Source organism: Sinocyclocheilus rhinocerous, unplaced genomic scaffold (assembly GCF_001515625.1).
Source record: "Sinocyclocheilus rhinocerous isolate Xijiao unplaced genomic scaffold, SAMN03320098_v1.1 scaffold1569, whole genome shotgun sequence".
NCBI classification, from domain to species: Eukaryota; Metazoa; Chordata; class Actinopteri; order Cypriniformes; family Cyprinidae; genus Sinocyclocheilus; species Sinocyclocheilus rhinocerous.
The window spans coordinates 47072-63726 of record NW_015663506.1 but is presented as its reverse complement, the minus strand read 5'-3'; the positions used below and the strand labels follow the sequence as shown (position 1 = coordinate 63726).

At 36.3% G+C, this 16655-nt stretch overlaps 1 protein-coding gene across 1 annotated transcript in view; it reads right to left on the bottom strand.

Moving 5' to 3' along the window:
* LOC107728927 (calcitonin gene-related peptide type 1 receptor-like) overlaps nucleotides 1-16404 on the bottom strand; it is a 26075-nt gene extending 9671 nt beyond the window's left edge. The window contains exons 1-3 of the mRNA XM_016539261.1: nucleotides 16215-16404; nucleotides 2305-2391; nucleotides 1077-1230 (exon numbers count right to left, since the gene is read on the bottom strand). Coding sequence (XP_016394747.1) covers nucleotides 1077-1230; nucleotides 2305-2370 — 220 coding nt within the window. The 5' untranslated portion in view covers nucleotides 2371-2391; nucleotides 16215-16404. The remainder of the gene's footprint in view (nucleotides 1-1076; nucleotides 1231-2304; nucleotides 2392-16214) is intronic.
* Between the last annotated feature and the right edge of the window lie 251 nt (nucleotides 16405-16655).

Here is a 16655-nt window from a genome sequence, read left to right as displayed (position 1 = left end):
TTCCCCAGTGAAAACCCCCCCCAAAGGGACCGGTCCGGAGCCGTACCGTGCCGTACCATGCAGTGGAAAAGCGCCATTTGAGAGGCTTATTGAAAATCAGACTGAATTTTTATTGTTATATATTATTATTTTAGCATGACACGTGCGTACTTGCTGTAAAATATGAGTAGGCCTACAAAAGTGTTATGGCTATTTGGCTAGAATGAACTGGCTTGAAGCTGCTTTGTGTCATTTTTTTATGTCAAAAGTAGCATCAAATCTATAATTGCAGAATGAATATCTGTAAAGGCGGGCGTACACGGTGCGATTTTTGCTGTCGTACGAGCTCGCAGGCGATTTTTTTCTCTCGGGAGAAAATCGCAGATGCTCGCATGGTCGCGGCTCGTACCGTGTGAGAAGAATTACGGGCCGATCCGAGACGTTTCGAGCACCTCCCGTCCTCCCGATAATTTTCAAACATGTAAAAAAAAATCGGATTCTGTCGGTTTAAATTCGTGGCGTATGTGCGGTTGAACGAGATGATTTGGCGATCCATCTGAAGTTGACCAATCAGAAGATGACAAAAACCATATAGTCTATAATAATTTTAGTTTAATTATACAGTTCTATTTTTTATTTGTTATTCCGAATGTGCCAAATTTGCCGTTCAGCTTTATGAATGAATATGCCTGTTGTATTTCTGGCAAAACGAGCAGAAATTCAGAAATGGCCTACTCCCTCGAGTTCTTTATGAAGAACAGAAAGTCCATGCTTTTCAGCCATTCTCTTTGCCATGTCCTTTGTCTTCGTTGTCTGCCACAAAGAAAACTATTTCGTCCTTAGAATCCATATTTTTATGAATGGCGCGAAACGTAATGCTTACGTCAAAGTTTGTAAAATCGTAGTAAATTCGTGTCGTGTGTGACTGCCTCCGTACGATTTTCGGATAAACTCAATCGTGACATGTGCCAGAGCTCAAGACGTTCCGACCTTCAGAATCGCACCGTGTACGCCCGCCTTAAAGTAACATGAAAATGACACATTGTCAGGATCCAGAATAATACAAGTCTTGTAAAAACTATATGTAAAGTATCTACCACTTCTGTCTTGACTGCTGTCCTTCATGATCTTCTGATAGCACTCGAACTGTGCCGTCACAATCTTGTTTCTGGTAACACCGATGTCATGGTACACATTTTGAGGATGTTGTTGCTGGCTTTTGTTTACCTCAGGACTGGCTAGAACAATGAACTACAAACAACAGGCACATTAGGAAAGTAATGTCTGAGAACAGGCTGATTTCACAAACAATCATCTTAACCAAGTTTCTTTCTTTAGATGTATTCTTAACTATGGCCATATATATATATATATATATATATATTATATATATATATGGGACATTAAAAAACATAGCAAAAGTTTCCATATAGTCACTTTGGATGTAAATAAAACACATGTAGTTGCACAAACCCCATATATTCACTTTAAAGTTGCTAAATGCTTCCTGATTTATTCCGTACTAATCTCTTATTGTAATTTACTTAAGCAGCTGCTTTACTTACACATAATATACCATTATGAGACATTATACCATCAAAGACATTACTCTATATTGTAATAGAGGATCATGTTTTTTTTGTAGCCCAAAACTCTGAAATGAGTTAGCATTTTAGCACTTCTGGTTCCATCATCCTGACGTCAAAGTTGAATTGGTTAAATGTCTGAAATCAGGTCTGTGGTTAACACAAATGTAAGATATTTTCATGTTTTTTCTATGACATAAACTATATCATTAATACTCCCTTGTGATTTTTAAAGCTTTTACTTCTGTTAAAAAAGCGTTTGCTAACAAGGGGCTAAATGGAACTATTGAGGTTGTCGGGGACATTAAACATCAACCAAAGCAATTATTATTTATTATATTTATTTCAGTTAACGTTTACTTTGGGTAATTAAATGTTTAATATGAGTTTAATTTTAGTTTCACTTTTAATTTTAGTTAACTATAATCCAAACAGGTAATCTCATTCACTCACTAGTTCGCTTTTACAGCCTCATTGTGCAACTCAAAACTTCAGGGAAAAAGACTGAAAGAGTTGTCGGAAGCTAAGTGATGGTGACATACATTTGTGAAGATTATCATGATGAACAAAACGCATAAGAATCATAAACTTTTATTGGTCACTGCAATAATCTGAAAGCCAATGAAAAAATCCTGTTGGGTTTTTGTTGATGGAACCAAGCGGTTGGCCTACAGAAATATTATCACTGCACCACTAAACAAAAAATTTTACAAAAAAGATGTGGCAAATAATCTTTCACCTCAGTGACAGATCCCAGCAGAAACAGACAGATCGTCCAGCCTCTAGCTGTCATCTTCTTTGGCATTTGCAATGACCCACTATCGCTCTGCAAGGAAGGCAATGTCAATAAAACACTGTGCACAGTTCTAAGGGCTCTTATGCTGTTATTGACACAAACAGAAGTACTTGTCGTCTTCTCTAGCTTATTGCAAACATACACCCACACAGAAACATACAGACACACATGCACAGAATACAAATTTGTATATTTGAACTCTACTGTCTCTGATGGTTGCTTCAGTTCTTATAACACTTATCAAGCTGGAATCAGTTCACTTAAATAGACTGTTTGAACCTATTCACATCAAATGCCCTGTGTCTAATGGGTAAATTAGTCCAATGACAAATCCTTAACATCCAATAATCAAAATTTTGCTCAATTATATCACTAGCAAAACCATTGTAAATACAGCTTGAATATTTACTACTCAGTCCGACGTAGAATGGTTATTTTGTGATTCTAGCCAGGTCGAGCAAACACTTTAACCTAGATTGTGCAGTTTCTTCAAATCCCAGCTCGCAAAGAATGGTTTAGTCAATGAGGGACCCTCATACGCAATAGAAAATATTGCGTAAAAAAAAAGAGTAGCTGATGTGAAGAAACGTTCCCTGATATTACTAAATAATGTCCCTTGACTCCTCACATGGAAGTTATGGCATGTCTTCAGGTCTGTTTGGACTTACGCTGTTCATATTGGGTCACACTATTGCAGGAGTATCGGGGGAAAGCAAAGGGGGGTATTGCAAATTAGAAACAGACGGTAAGAGCGAGTTGTAATGTTACCCACAATGCAGCATATCATGAAACAGCACTGGCGGATCTCAAGGACCACTGCTTGTAGCTGCGTCATTGGCTGCAGCTGAAATAATGGTGTTTACTTTTCCATTTGAGGGAATAAACATGCAGGTTAGAGCCTTTGTGAGCCACTCTGCAGGCTGGTCGTGCTGATATCTGTCCTCTACTGATATCCGCACTCTTTTATCTTCCGTTGATTGCACTACTTGAACAAACAGCAGTATTTTCCCTTGCCGATGAAACCTCTTGAGTGCAAGCACATGGGAGGAAACTGGATGCATGTTATGGTCATTTTAACTGCTTGAATTTGACACAGATAAATCATCTCAGTACTCTGGGGATGAGGAGAGATGGAGCAAGTTCAGTTTGTACTTTTTTTTTAAATAGCCTTTGTTTTGCATCATAGCTGTTTTTAAGAGGTTGTGTTAAGTTTTTGAATGCAATAACATACACTGTATGTACTGTACAATCTACTTGTGGTCGACCTATATTGATTTTTTTAATTGCTGATGTTGAGAGCAGGGTGGCTGATATGAAGCCGATATAAATGATTTCACACCATTTATTTAATAATTTTAAATTATTACACACTATTTAGTTTAATATAATATTTACTAAATTAGAAATAATTAATATGAAACATGAATTAAAAAATGGTAACACTTTATTTTAAGGTGTCCTTGTTACACGTTACTTACTATTATAAATTATAATAACAAATTATGCATAATTACATGCAAGTAACTCTAAGACAAACCCTAACCCTAACCATATAGTAAGTACATGTAGTTAATTCATATTACCGTACTTGCTCCCATTTTCCATACCGACCTTGTTTTAATAAACACTTTTTAGTACACAACTTGGACATGATTTAACTAAAAAAAGGGAAGAAATTATTCATACGTGAGAACAAATTAAGCCATCAGAGTGAATTCTTTATTTTTATCCCCAATATTTTCCCTGTATGAGAGGCTCTGTACATAGTACTGGTGAACATGTTAAGATTCTTTAAAATTTGCCCTGATCTAATACATTTGTATTGTGGTCACTGCAGAAGTTAAATCATTCATGTGCCACATCAAGTGGAGAACAATTCAGAATGAGCAGGAAATAATTGAGGGTAAGTGCACGCATACTCCTTTGAGTAATGACCAGTCGTCTCCATCCTTACTTATCCAACAAACGGAAATCCAATAAAGCTTCCTTTAATAACACTTGTTAGGGCCATTATTCATAAGCAAAAATGACACACTTTCCTGCAAACACGCAATCTGATAAATGGCTGAGCATTCCAGACTATTTCGCTTGTGTGTTACCTTATTACAGTTGCAATCGATATACAAAAAGGTCACTTTGTTGGTCAGGCAATCTCCCTTTATACCTCATTGGGTAATATTTAAGATTTTGACGTGTGGTACTTAATGCAGACCATGTATCATACATTTATTGATCACGTGTGAAGTCTTATATTTATACAAAAAATAATAAAAACTAAAGTGGCACAGGACTGTGTACTTGTGTATAGATTTGTAAGAATTCTTTCTGCTTTATCGGCGCTATTGTTTTGAATGAAGTTGAAGCTTGTAAACATCCTACAGTGACCAAAGGATGTTTGCTTTCTGTCCAGTTCCTCCTGAGCATTCATAATTACCTTTTCCTATTTTCAGAATAACCCCAGCTCGCTCAGAACTCCCACAATGTGATCTGCAGCGATTAGACTTATCGCTCAGCTACTCGACTCAGCAGTGGCACACATGGATGTAAACATGCCCTGCATACAATTTGTATCAATCTTGTTTCCATTAGAGATGCAAATGTAAACACTGCAACTGTGCACTCAAGATAAACACTCCTTAAAATATATTGAATTGAATTCCAAGAAAATTTTGTCAATATTTATTTACTCCTAATTTTAATACCCAGAAAATTGCTGCTGTTTTTGACATGGAAAACCAAAGGGGCGTTTTTGAAGAATTTCACACAGCTCCATACACTGCTGCCAAGCTCTGAAAAGGACACCATAAAAGTAGCCCATATGAGTCATGCCCTCTATATTTCAAGTCTTTTGAAGTCATATGATAGCTAGCTGCGTGTAAAAAGTGGACAAAGTTTCATATTTTGTTTAAAAAAAAACAGCATGTTTTTTTTTTTTAAAGTGAATAACTCCTGTCTAGCACCAGATATTTTTATACCTAACTTGAAAGGTTTTAAAAGAGGTTTGACAAGATGTGTTATTTTAGTATTATTGATTAGTATTAGTATTAGTATTTAATAATATTTTGAATTAGCCTTTATTTTTATATTTTATCTTAAGTTTTAGTAATTTTGTTGTTTGCTTTGTTATTTGTCTGTTTTAAGTTCATATTTCCCCTTCAGTTTTAGTTCTATTAATTGTAGCAATTAAACTTTTGAATTAGCTTTTATTTTTATGTATTAATTGTAATTTTGTTTAAGTTTTAGTAATTTTGTTGAATACTTTATTGTACGTATGTATGTGTATGTATATTATTTACGCTTAATTTTTCCTTCAGTTTTAGTTCTAGCAATTTTAGTATTTAAACGTATTTTATTTCAGTTAGTTGCAAAGGCAATATTTTTACCATTTGAGTTTTTTTTCTGTTATTTATATTTTATTTTATTTCAGATTAATTTTAATAGCAAAAATTATTTTGAATAGTTTCAGGTAACTGAAAATTTTACACAAAAATTAAAATTGACTTATCTTCGAGCCATCAAGACGAGTTTCTGCATCAGAACTGATTTGGAGAAATTTTGGAGAGATTAAGCACTAAATCTATCAACATCTTAATTTGTTTATTACATACACAGCTTTCTGCTTCACAATACATTTATTAATTGCCTGGAGTCATGTGGATTACTTGAGGATTATTGTGATGTTTTTAATCAGCTGTATGGTCTCTCATTCTGACGGCACCCATTCACTGCAGAGGATCCATTGGTGAGAAAGTGATGTAATGTTGAATATCTCCAAATCTGTTCTGACGAAGAAACAAACTCATCTATTTTTTCTTTAACACTGCTCCTAAATGCAACCCATTCTTTCTTGTAACTAGCAACCCTTATGTATTTCTGCAAAAAAAACAATTTCAAATCTGGAACAAGACCACGTACATGTTGTAGAAAAAACAAAAGGGCAACAGCTGTCTTTGCACCAGATATTCTCAGCTGTAACCTGCCACCTGATTTGCACATAACAGCCCAAAGCCCTCAGGTGCAGTTCACTCCTTTACACACACTCACTCCACCACTTTGTTTTGTCAGGGCACCTCAAACCCTCAAACCATCCTTTCATGCGATTCCACTCTTGTGGATTTTTTTGTTGGTTGCACTGCAGCTGATGTGTATTAGCTGAACATGAAAATGAAGCCAACATTGGCTCACAGCTTGCCTTGGGCACAACCAGATGTTGAGCTTTACAAAGCGAATCATAATGAAGTCATGCAGATGCTGGAGAACACGACTGGCAATGCTGTCAGAGAGAAAGCTGCTTTGAGTTGTCTTAGAAGGCCTAAGTAGGAGGGTGGATTGTAGAACAGACCATTAGAAAATGCCACGCTTTTACTTTGTCTGATCCCTGTGCCCTTCCACACCCAATCACAACTATCCATCCCATGTGTAACAATGTATATGATGGTTTTAGTTCTGCTTTATAAGCAGTAATGGCTGTGATGCCTGTAACCGGTAAATAGCTTCAGAATTTTTTAGTATGTCTTTGTTATTAGCATTAGTATATGCAATTAGCAATTTGGAATCACATTTGTGCATTAACATCCTCGTCTCTAACAGTACTGCAATGCAGTGGTTCATAGCTGGTTTTTCTTTTTGATTTCAGTATTTTTTTTATACAAAAATAAATAAAAAATGAAATCAAACTTCAAAATGTACAATTTACAAACATATTATCACAGTTATTACCAGATACCAGTTTTATTCATGTTGCAAGTAAACTCATATTGTGAAATATTATTCCAATTTAAAACAACTGTTATCTGTTTTAATATATTTTAAAATGTAATTTATTCCTGTGATGGCAAAGCTGAATGTTATATATATAAATGTATATCTATTTTTCTATCTATCTATCTATCTATCTATCTATATAATTACTGACCCCAAAGTTTTGAACAGTACTGTATAATTAATTGCATTTTATTATTTGCATTTAGCGTTTTTATTTTAGACCTGAGATCCATTTTTGAGAACCAGTTGAGAACCACAGTAGACACAAGCTTGTCATATTTGTTTTCCATGAAATAAACACAGTAAGGTTATTTCAATGGCAGGTTATAATGGTTTCAACAAAAGCAGCAAATGCAGTGACAATTTGAGGGATTATGTAATCCTGTGCGTCAGGTTCGTCTAGATAGCTGCAGGATATCACAGAAGAGGGTGTGAAAACATACACTGTAACACAATCTGACAAATATACCAGTACTTTAACTTAAAATAGAGCCAGAGAGTATGAAAAGCAGCATATAAAAAGTTGGGGATTTAGCAAAAAGTATAAATGTTTCATTCAGACTGAAAGCTACACCAGCATCTGCCAGATCAGGTCAGCAAATTGCTGTTATGAAGCACAGCAGCTAACTACCTGGACAAATCTGCTAATGTTGATGCTCGGTAATGTGAACCACCCTTTCCTGCCTAGTACAGCTGAATATGCAGAACCCCAGGGGCGACCATTATCCTCCAGTGTGGCTACTGATACAAACACCCCAAGGAGAACAGAAATAAAACAGGGTGGCAAAGCCGGTCATATACAGTTACAAAAATACACATTTAAAAATAAAGCCATCACAAGCTGCTCCAGAATAACACCTGCAGAGTAAATACATATTTAAAGCTATTTCAGGGCTCAAACCATAATCCATCCCCAAAGTGTTTCCACTGTTTGTCATAACTTGCTCTTGAGTGTCTGGATTCAGATGCATGTCATGATGGAAAATTTGAAAATGATCTTTATGCATGGGCAAATTTACTAAACAGCTCAACCAGATGCTTAAAGGGTTAGTTCACCCAAAAATGAAAATTAGCCTGTGTTTTACTCATCCTCGAGGCATCCTAGGTGTATATGACTTTCTTCTTTCATACGAATCCAAGCGGAGTTATATTAAAAATTGTCCTGGCTATTCTAAGTGTTATTATTGTAGTGGGTGGGTGTTTCTCTTGTTATTATTGTAGTGGGTGGGTGTTTCTCTTTAGCAGTCCAAAACACGTTAAATAAAGCGCGCGCATCCATAATAAAACGTGCCTCACACGGCCCCGGGGGGGTGAATAAAGGCCTCCTATAGCGATTCCATGCATATTTGTGAGAAAAATATCCATATTTCAAACGTAATAAACACTTTTCTCTCCCTTCTGCTGACTGTCGTACGCGGAAGCTCTTCCGGCGGATAACGTAGGACGTATGTGTCGCGCGCATGCCTCTGAGATATGCTAGTCTCACAAGTTTGTTTACAGGAGCAAAAGAAGCAAAGTTTCCTTACTTTAACAAAGGAAAACCAGTCTCCTCTTGGCTTATATTGAAATCCTTCGACATTTTTCTTTACAAATCCTCGGTTTGTACTTCTAAATAATGACCGTTCGTCACTAATCACGCAACGCCGACGTCCCACGTCATCCACTGGAACTGCTTCCGCGTATGACAGATGGCGGAAAAATTTTCTAACAAAAAAACCCTGTTTTACAGTGTTTTATAAAGAGTTGTAAATTTACTTTTGTACTATTCAACATAGTACTAATAGAAATGCAATTAAAACGATCAGTTTGTGTTCTATCTTCAAAATCTTTGAGTAATGTAAAGGTCATGCATGTCTATGATTCTTTTCCCTTTATTCACCCTCCGGAGCCGTGTGAGGCACGTTTTATTATGGATGCGTGCTCTTTATTTAACGTGTTTTGGACTGTTGAACAGAAACCCCCGCACACTGCAATGATTGAGCTTAGAAGTGCCAGGAAATTATTTTATATAACTCCGACTGGATTCGTCTGAAAGAAGAAAGTCATATACACCTAGGATGGCTAAAGGGTGAGAAAATAACAGGCTAATTTTCATTTTTGGGTGAACTAACGGACTGGGGTAATTTAATAATAATAATATATTATTATTATTATTATTTGTGCTGTTACTTTATTTACAGAATTGTTTTGGTTAATTGGATGCTGAAAACTTGAAAATGCATGTTAATAAAGTGGTATCTGCTGGCACGATTAAAATATTAAAGTGTTTAGCTGACAGCATATTATAACTTTTAGTGTTTAAAATTGGCAAAGAACGTCCTTTGAAAATATGGATGCTAAAACACTGTTCTTTCTAGCATTATTGCATTGTTTAAAGCATGTAACACTATAATGCCCATATGCAAGGTAATCATGTAGCTGCTCTTGCAATGAAGGCATTTTTTGTTTGAAGGAATAGTTCACCCAAATATGAAAATTTGCTGAAAGTTTTCTCACCCTCAGGCCATCCATAATGTAGATGAGTTTGTTTCTTCATCAGAACAGATTTGGAGAAATTTAGCATTACATCATTTGCTCACCAATGGATCCTCTGCAGTGAAGGGGTGCCATCAGAATAGCAGAATGTCAGTCCAAAGAGCTTATTAAAAAAATCACAATAATCCACAAGTAATCCACATGACTTCAGTTCATCAGAAAGCTGTGTGTTTATAAGAAACAAATCCATCATTAAGGCGTTTTAACTTCAAACTTTTTTGCTTCTGGCCAAAATACAAATCCGTAATCCATAATAATGCTTCCTCCAGTGAAAAGTGTTGTTTTGCACATCAGAATCCACCAACATATTTGTTTAGAACTGTTTTGGATTGTTTTCGCCTGTGCATATTTCTCTCCTGATTCATACAGGATGGCTTTAACTGGAGAAAGCAATGTTATGGATAGGGCTCATATTTTAACCAGAACAGCAATGGTTTGAAGTTACAAACATCTTAATGATTAATTTGTTTATTAAAAACATGCAGCTTTTTGCTTCACAATACATTAATTGATGGACTGGAGTTATGTAGATTGTGACGTTTTTATCAGCTGTTTGGACTCTCATTCTGACGGCACCCATTCACTGCAGAGGATCCATTGTTGAGCAAGTGATGTAATGCTATGTTTCTCAAAAACTGTCCTAACGAAGAAACAAACTCATCTACATCTTAGAAGACCTGAGGGTGAGTAAATCTGCATCAAATATTCATTTTTGGGTAAAATATTCCTTTAATGAAGCATTCACCAAAGAAAATCTGCAGATCAAGTAACAGCACAAATTAAAAACTGAAATTCATACAAATATTTAAATACCCCCAGTGCATTTTAGGACATTTAGTATCTGGTTGAGCTGTTTAGTAAATTTGTCCCTGTGTTTACAAAAATATAAATGTAAAATTTTCCATTTAATTTGTGTTGTTACTTGATTTTCAGACTTTCTTTGGTGAGTTGGATGCTAAACAACTAAATAAAATGCATGTAAATAAAGTGGTATCATTGGCATGATTCAGATATTCAAGTGTTTAGCTGACAGCATATTGCAACTTGTAGCCTAGTGTTTTTATGGCTGCTAAAAACAGTTATCTCTAGTTTACAGTAAAGGCATTATTCAAAGCAAGTAGCACAGATACCCATATGCAAGACAATCATGTAGAGGCTCTTGCAATGAAGAAAGTTTTTTGTTTAATGAAGCATCCAAAACGACCGATTTTGCATATTCTGCAGGAACAGGCTTGTTACACTAAATCAAAAAGAAGGACTAGGTCTCCTTTTATTTCACATGGCATTTTTAGGATGTATAAACAAACTGAAAAGGCAATTAGGACTTTCTCAAACCACAGACACAGAACCTCAAACCTTTTGGGATTCTGAGTTCAGTAACCAAAATGAACTGCTATTCTATCTACTTCACTGCTAGGAAATCTGACCAAACACATGCAAATATATTCCCAATATATTAAAACTAGACAGCTGAAAAAGCTCAGGGGGAGAGGGGGGACCGTTGTGTTTATAGAAGATCCCCAAAGACATCCTGCGCTGTATAGACAGCTAGTTCTGTGTCTAACATGTAAAACCACTTCCTCTGCAGACCATAACCCAGGACCAGAAGAGTTCTGCCTCTACAGGCCAACAGTCTGCGCTCCCAGGATTCCTCTAAGCTATGAAAATAAAATTCGGAACCTGATCACATTCACTCCTATTTTTAAACCCGCAGGCCTTCAGCCTGTACCCTCCAGGACTAGAGAAGGCATGTGAAAGGTCCTGAACTTGAACTGCAGTCGACTTTGCTGCTTACAGGAAAGAACGCCATCGGAGGTTTAGAACGATAGGCTGCGGTCCAATGAGTTATGCATCTCAGGTAACACTTTCAGCACGCTCCGTGAGAAGCAAACAAAAGCGAGAGATTAAGGGCAAAAGAAAAGAGGAGAGGGTTAAAATTAGAAGAGGAAGATCCAAGTTCCGCTTGGTGCTTTTACATCATTCCGTGTAAAATTCAATCCCACTTTAGAGGAAGTGTTTGGCAGACACATGATAACCCAAGACTGACCCACTTGGAAGTGGGTGGGCTCTGATTCATCCACATATGTTGCCAGGATCCCCCGCATTGCAAGTGGTGGCAGAGGCCAGTAAATCTTAAAGCCGCTATCCGCCAACGGCAGTTTGTTTAGTGTATATCAGCTTTAGACACTCATTCTGAAGTTCTGTTTATATTTCCACTGTCCAGCAACCCACACAAGCCCTTCATCTCTAGGGTCCATTTTTAAAAAATACTACAGTCCCATTCACTGTGTCATCAGTGACATGTTTGGCCATGATTAATCATACTGCAGGACAAACCTGGCTGCCAGTATCTATAGGAATATTCATATAAACCTGTTAATTTATCATTTTAATGCAAATTATATTATGTGAAAATTTGAATTGGTAAAATGGAAAAATAAAGATCGTAAAATAAATAAGAATATTTTCAGTGTAGTTTCCCAGTGGACCTCACTTTAAATATTTTATGATACCAAATAAAATTGTACGAAATGGCAGAACATTTATTGTACACAATATTGACTCAAAATCGCTAAAAAAAATACTTGGGAAATGTGTTGATATGTCAATATATAGACACTGATCAAAAGTTGTTAATAATTAGGATTTTTTTTTTAAAGGTGTCTGCTCACCAAGTGTACATTTATTTGATCAAAAATACAGTTAAAGCAGTAATACTGTAAAATATGATCTTGATTTAAAAGTTTAAAAAGATTTAAAAGCTCTTTGGAGTGTTACAAGCTCTTGGTGCATAAAGAAGATCTGTAAAGTTGCAAAGACTAAAGTCTCAAATCCAAAGAGATATTCTTTATAAAAGTTAAGAGTCAGCCACGCCTACCTAAAACGGCTCGTTCTAACACGCCCCGACATATCTACGGCGCTATGTGGGAAGATTTGCATAATGCCGCCCAAATGTTCACGCAAAGTAAGAAGGCGTAACTTTTATTCTTGCTGTAGTATTGTTGTTGCCGCCGCCATGTCGTGAAGGCGCTGTGTGCTTTGTAGTGAAAGTGAAGCTTTCTGAAAGTTACAAATGCCTCGTTTATAATAGGTTTTCATGTTTTTGAATCATCGCTCTGGCCTGACACATCATCATTACAATATATGGTAAGGGGCGTAACATTTCCGTCACACGCTTGAGGTATTCAGCCAATCACAACGCACTGGATAGCTGACCAATCAGAGCACACCTCGCTTTTCAGACCGATGAGCTTTGTAAAAATCGACGCGTTTCAGAAAGGCGAGGCATAGAGGAGAAACAATAATGTACAGTATGTGGAAAATAATGTGTTTTTTTAACCTTAAACCGCATAAACACATTTCATTACACCAAATACACAAAATAATGTTCTTTTTAGCAGCATCATATGACCCCTTTAAAATATATATTATTATGATGGCAAAGCTAAACTTTCAGAAGTTATTACTTTAGTCTTCAGTTTCACATGATCCTTTAGAAATCATTCTAATATACAAATTTGGTGCTTAATTATTAATAACAGTTCTTATTATCAATGTTAAATACAGTTCTTGCTGCTTAATATTTTTGTGGAAACCCTGATATATTTTCTTTCTACAATCTTTTATGAATAGAATGTTCAAACAGGAAATATTTTATCACTTTTGATCAATTCTGCTGAATAATTTTTTTTTTAAATTCCCCCAGGTATCCTCAAATCTGGCTTGCGAGATCCACTTTCCTGCAGAGTTTAGCTCTAACCCTAATCAAACACACCTGAGCATGCTAATCAATGTCTTCAGGACCACTAGAAAATCACAGGTAGGTGAGTTTGATCAGGGTTGGAGCTAAACTCTGCAGGAAAGTGGATCTTGCGAGTCAGATTTGAGGATCCCTGGATTACCCCCAACTTTTGAATGGTAGTGTATCAAGGTTTCCACAAAAATATGAAGCAGCATATTGGGTCAGACTACTTGTGTATACAGCAGACAGAGATATTTCATAAGGTTATACCTAGAGCAATAATTCTTTACCAAGTATCTCAATGACCGTTAGAAATAAAACATTTATGATTTTGTGATTTTGTGTTTAATGCAATGTGATAATACTGACTAGTGAATGAACTAGATGTGATAGAAATAACAGCTAGATAGCGGGTTGCGATAAAAGGCTTGCCGCACTTCAACGCACATAAAACCTAATGTATCTAGAGAGAGGAAATTAAATGGTCCTATTACCCCGACTCCAGTTTAATGCATGGAACAAGACACCGAATCCCTGACTGTAATAAATCTTTATTTTTTTATTTTTTTTTGCATTAATTCAAAGCATCTAATTATGTACTCTGACATTGCTGCTAATGAAAAATGCAAGACATATCATGGCCTGTCTTGCTGTGGAGATAGAGAAAACATTTACTTTGCAAATGCTCAGGGGTGTTTTGAGCTCACATGCATCTAATTATGACCAGTGTACACAAATTCTATTAATCCAACCAGTGGGACTGTAAAGTATATTGCTCAAGAGCAGGCTTTTACACTGAGGACTGGACTGTGATAGCTATTTGCAGTAAAACATTCTGGCATGGTTTACTGTCTGCTCTCCACATTTCCATGACGGAGGTAAGGGGTGAACCATGGTAATGGCACAGTAACTGACTGCAATGTCGCCAGGCCAGGAACACAGCTTTGTTCCACTGACATAAAATCCTCCTTGAAAGCTGCACTCAACCCTGACAAACGCATGCATGCTTTGGGGCTCTGCATTGAGATCCACATAAAAGGCTCTCAAACGGCGAGGCTAAATAATTGATTTCCTTTTAAAAACATAATCTATGCTCTTTAACATATTCTGTGTGAGGATTAATTGGCTCTTCGTGCTCTAAGTAACAAATCCTCTTTCTTTAGGTCTCTTTGCCAGCTAGCATTCCCTAGAGATGAACGGTCACTAACCTTTTAATTTTGCAACCGATGGAGCTGAATCCATAGCACAAATTGTTCATACCTCAGCACTATGTATAGGTCTGATTATGAAAATAAGCGATATTAGAGAGTGCTTGTTCGTCCAGAATTCACTGCCATGATTCTAGGATGTTATTGTTGGTTGACAGAGCTTCTCAATGCCTTTGCTAAGGTGTTCTGGGTGGTTTTACCATGCTTCTGTGCCATTACTGGGGACTTCTGGGTGGTTACATTGCTTCTGTACAGTAGGTGTCTGCTCAGGTTGGACTATGATAGCTGCATGATTTAAGGTATTATTTATGCCAATAGCACAAACTGCCCATGAATTATACACCATAATTGAAGTGTTACATTTGAAAGTTTAAGATCTGTAACCGTAAGTATCAGCAACAATAATAGATGCTTGCATTTGAGATTAAAGAGTCAAGCAACAGGGATAAGAGAGAATTTCACATGAAAGATCTTCGGAAGATATTGCACATCAAACAGAGATAGTGTCATTGCATCATATGAGCAAAATCATTTTAGCAATCTTTCCTTCATCAGCTTCACAGTATTTCATCATGTACAAGCAGCTGCTTGTGTAAAAAACACAAATACCAAGACTATCTGTTGGCTAATTATCACAATTCTTCCTCCTTGGTGAGATTGTCAGACCCCTTCTGTCAGGTTAGGTGTCAACAGACCTTGGTATTTCTAGTTACTTCATGATACTGGTATTTCATCTTCTCAGTTCCTGGCACTGATGTACGCTGTAAGGTTTTGGAATAATGATGGAGTACAACAATAAGAGCTACAGTTCTAAGACTGAATGGAAAATAAATATATTTAGAGGTCCCCAAAATAATTCCTAGCAAATTCAGTTTAGGTTTGACTAATTTTATATCAAAGCAGACACTTTCTTTACAGAAAATAATAAATTAAACAAACAATTTTTCTACAACTTTTGACTACCTAACTTCATCCTTTAAGTGGATTTCGAAAATGTTGAATAAGTATTGTATTTGGAAGATAATTAACTTTTATGTATATAAATTGATTGTTTCTCATTATACAATTCAAATTAAAAACCAAGTATTTATTTATTTATTTGAAGAACGATTCACTATAACGCTGGACATGATGGTAATAACAACAGTATCGGGTACAGTCATTCTTTGTTATAAAAAATTGCAGTTTGTAAATTAAAATTATGATCAATTTGTAAGTGCAATCCAGTTTTGGTCATTCTAATATTGAATATAGACATACACATGCACAAATGTGGTCACACTCACACATCGCATCTCAGCGGGCGGAGTTATGAAATTACGGTAACACAAGAGCCAAACTACCCATTATGATATTTTAGAAATTTCGCTTTAATAGCGTCAACAGTCTAACAGACAAAACCGCCGTTTATTTATTTATTTATGTATTTCAGTCTAAAGCTGTCATTAATTCATTAGAATTCTTGGAGTCCGTTCAGTCAGCAGTTATTATAACATGACAGGAAGTCTGTTTGACAAGAGAGGCTCCAGCTGCACTTGGTAAATTAATTCCCTGACCATATTTATAATTCACCAGTCGTTCATCTGTATCAAGCGTATCCTTACCTGCAGATTAAATCCAAGGTGTTCTGGAGATGTTCAGATAAAAACGAACGCGTCTTCTTGTTATTTAAAAACACAGACAGTCATTACTTTCCTTGGCGACGTCACGATGACATGAAACAATGTAACAATATCAGAGCGCGAGATGAAAGAGCGCACGAGACGCGCAGAGTCCGAATGACTACGGCCGTCAGGCTGTAAAATATTCAGTGTAGTAGCTTCCTGTTACATCATCACAGCTTATCCCCGCCTCAATGGCACACAGGAGCATTCTTTACACTGTTTGCTTTGTTATTTAAAACGATAAGGGTTGTCCTTGTTACTAGTACGGAGTAATATTTATTAACGTGTACTTGCTATAGGGTTAAAGGATTAGGGTTTGTTTTATAATAATTTTCGTGTAATTATGCATATATATATATATATATATATATATATATATAC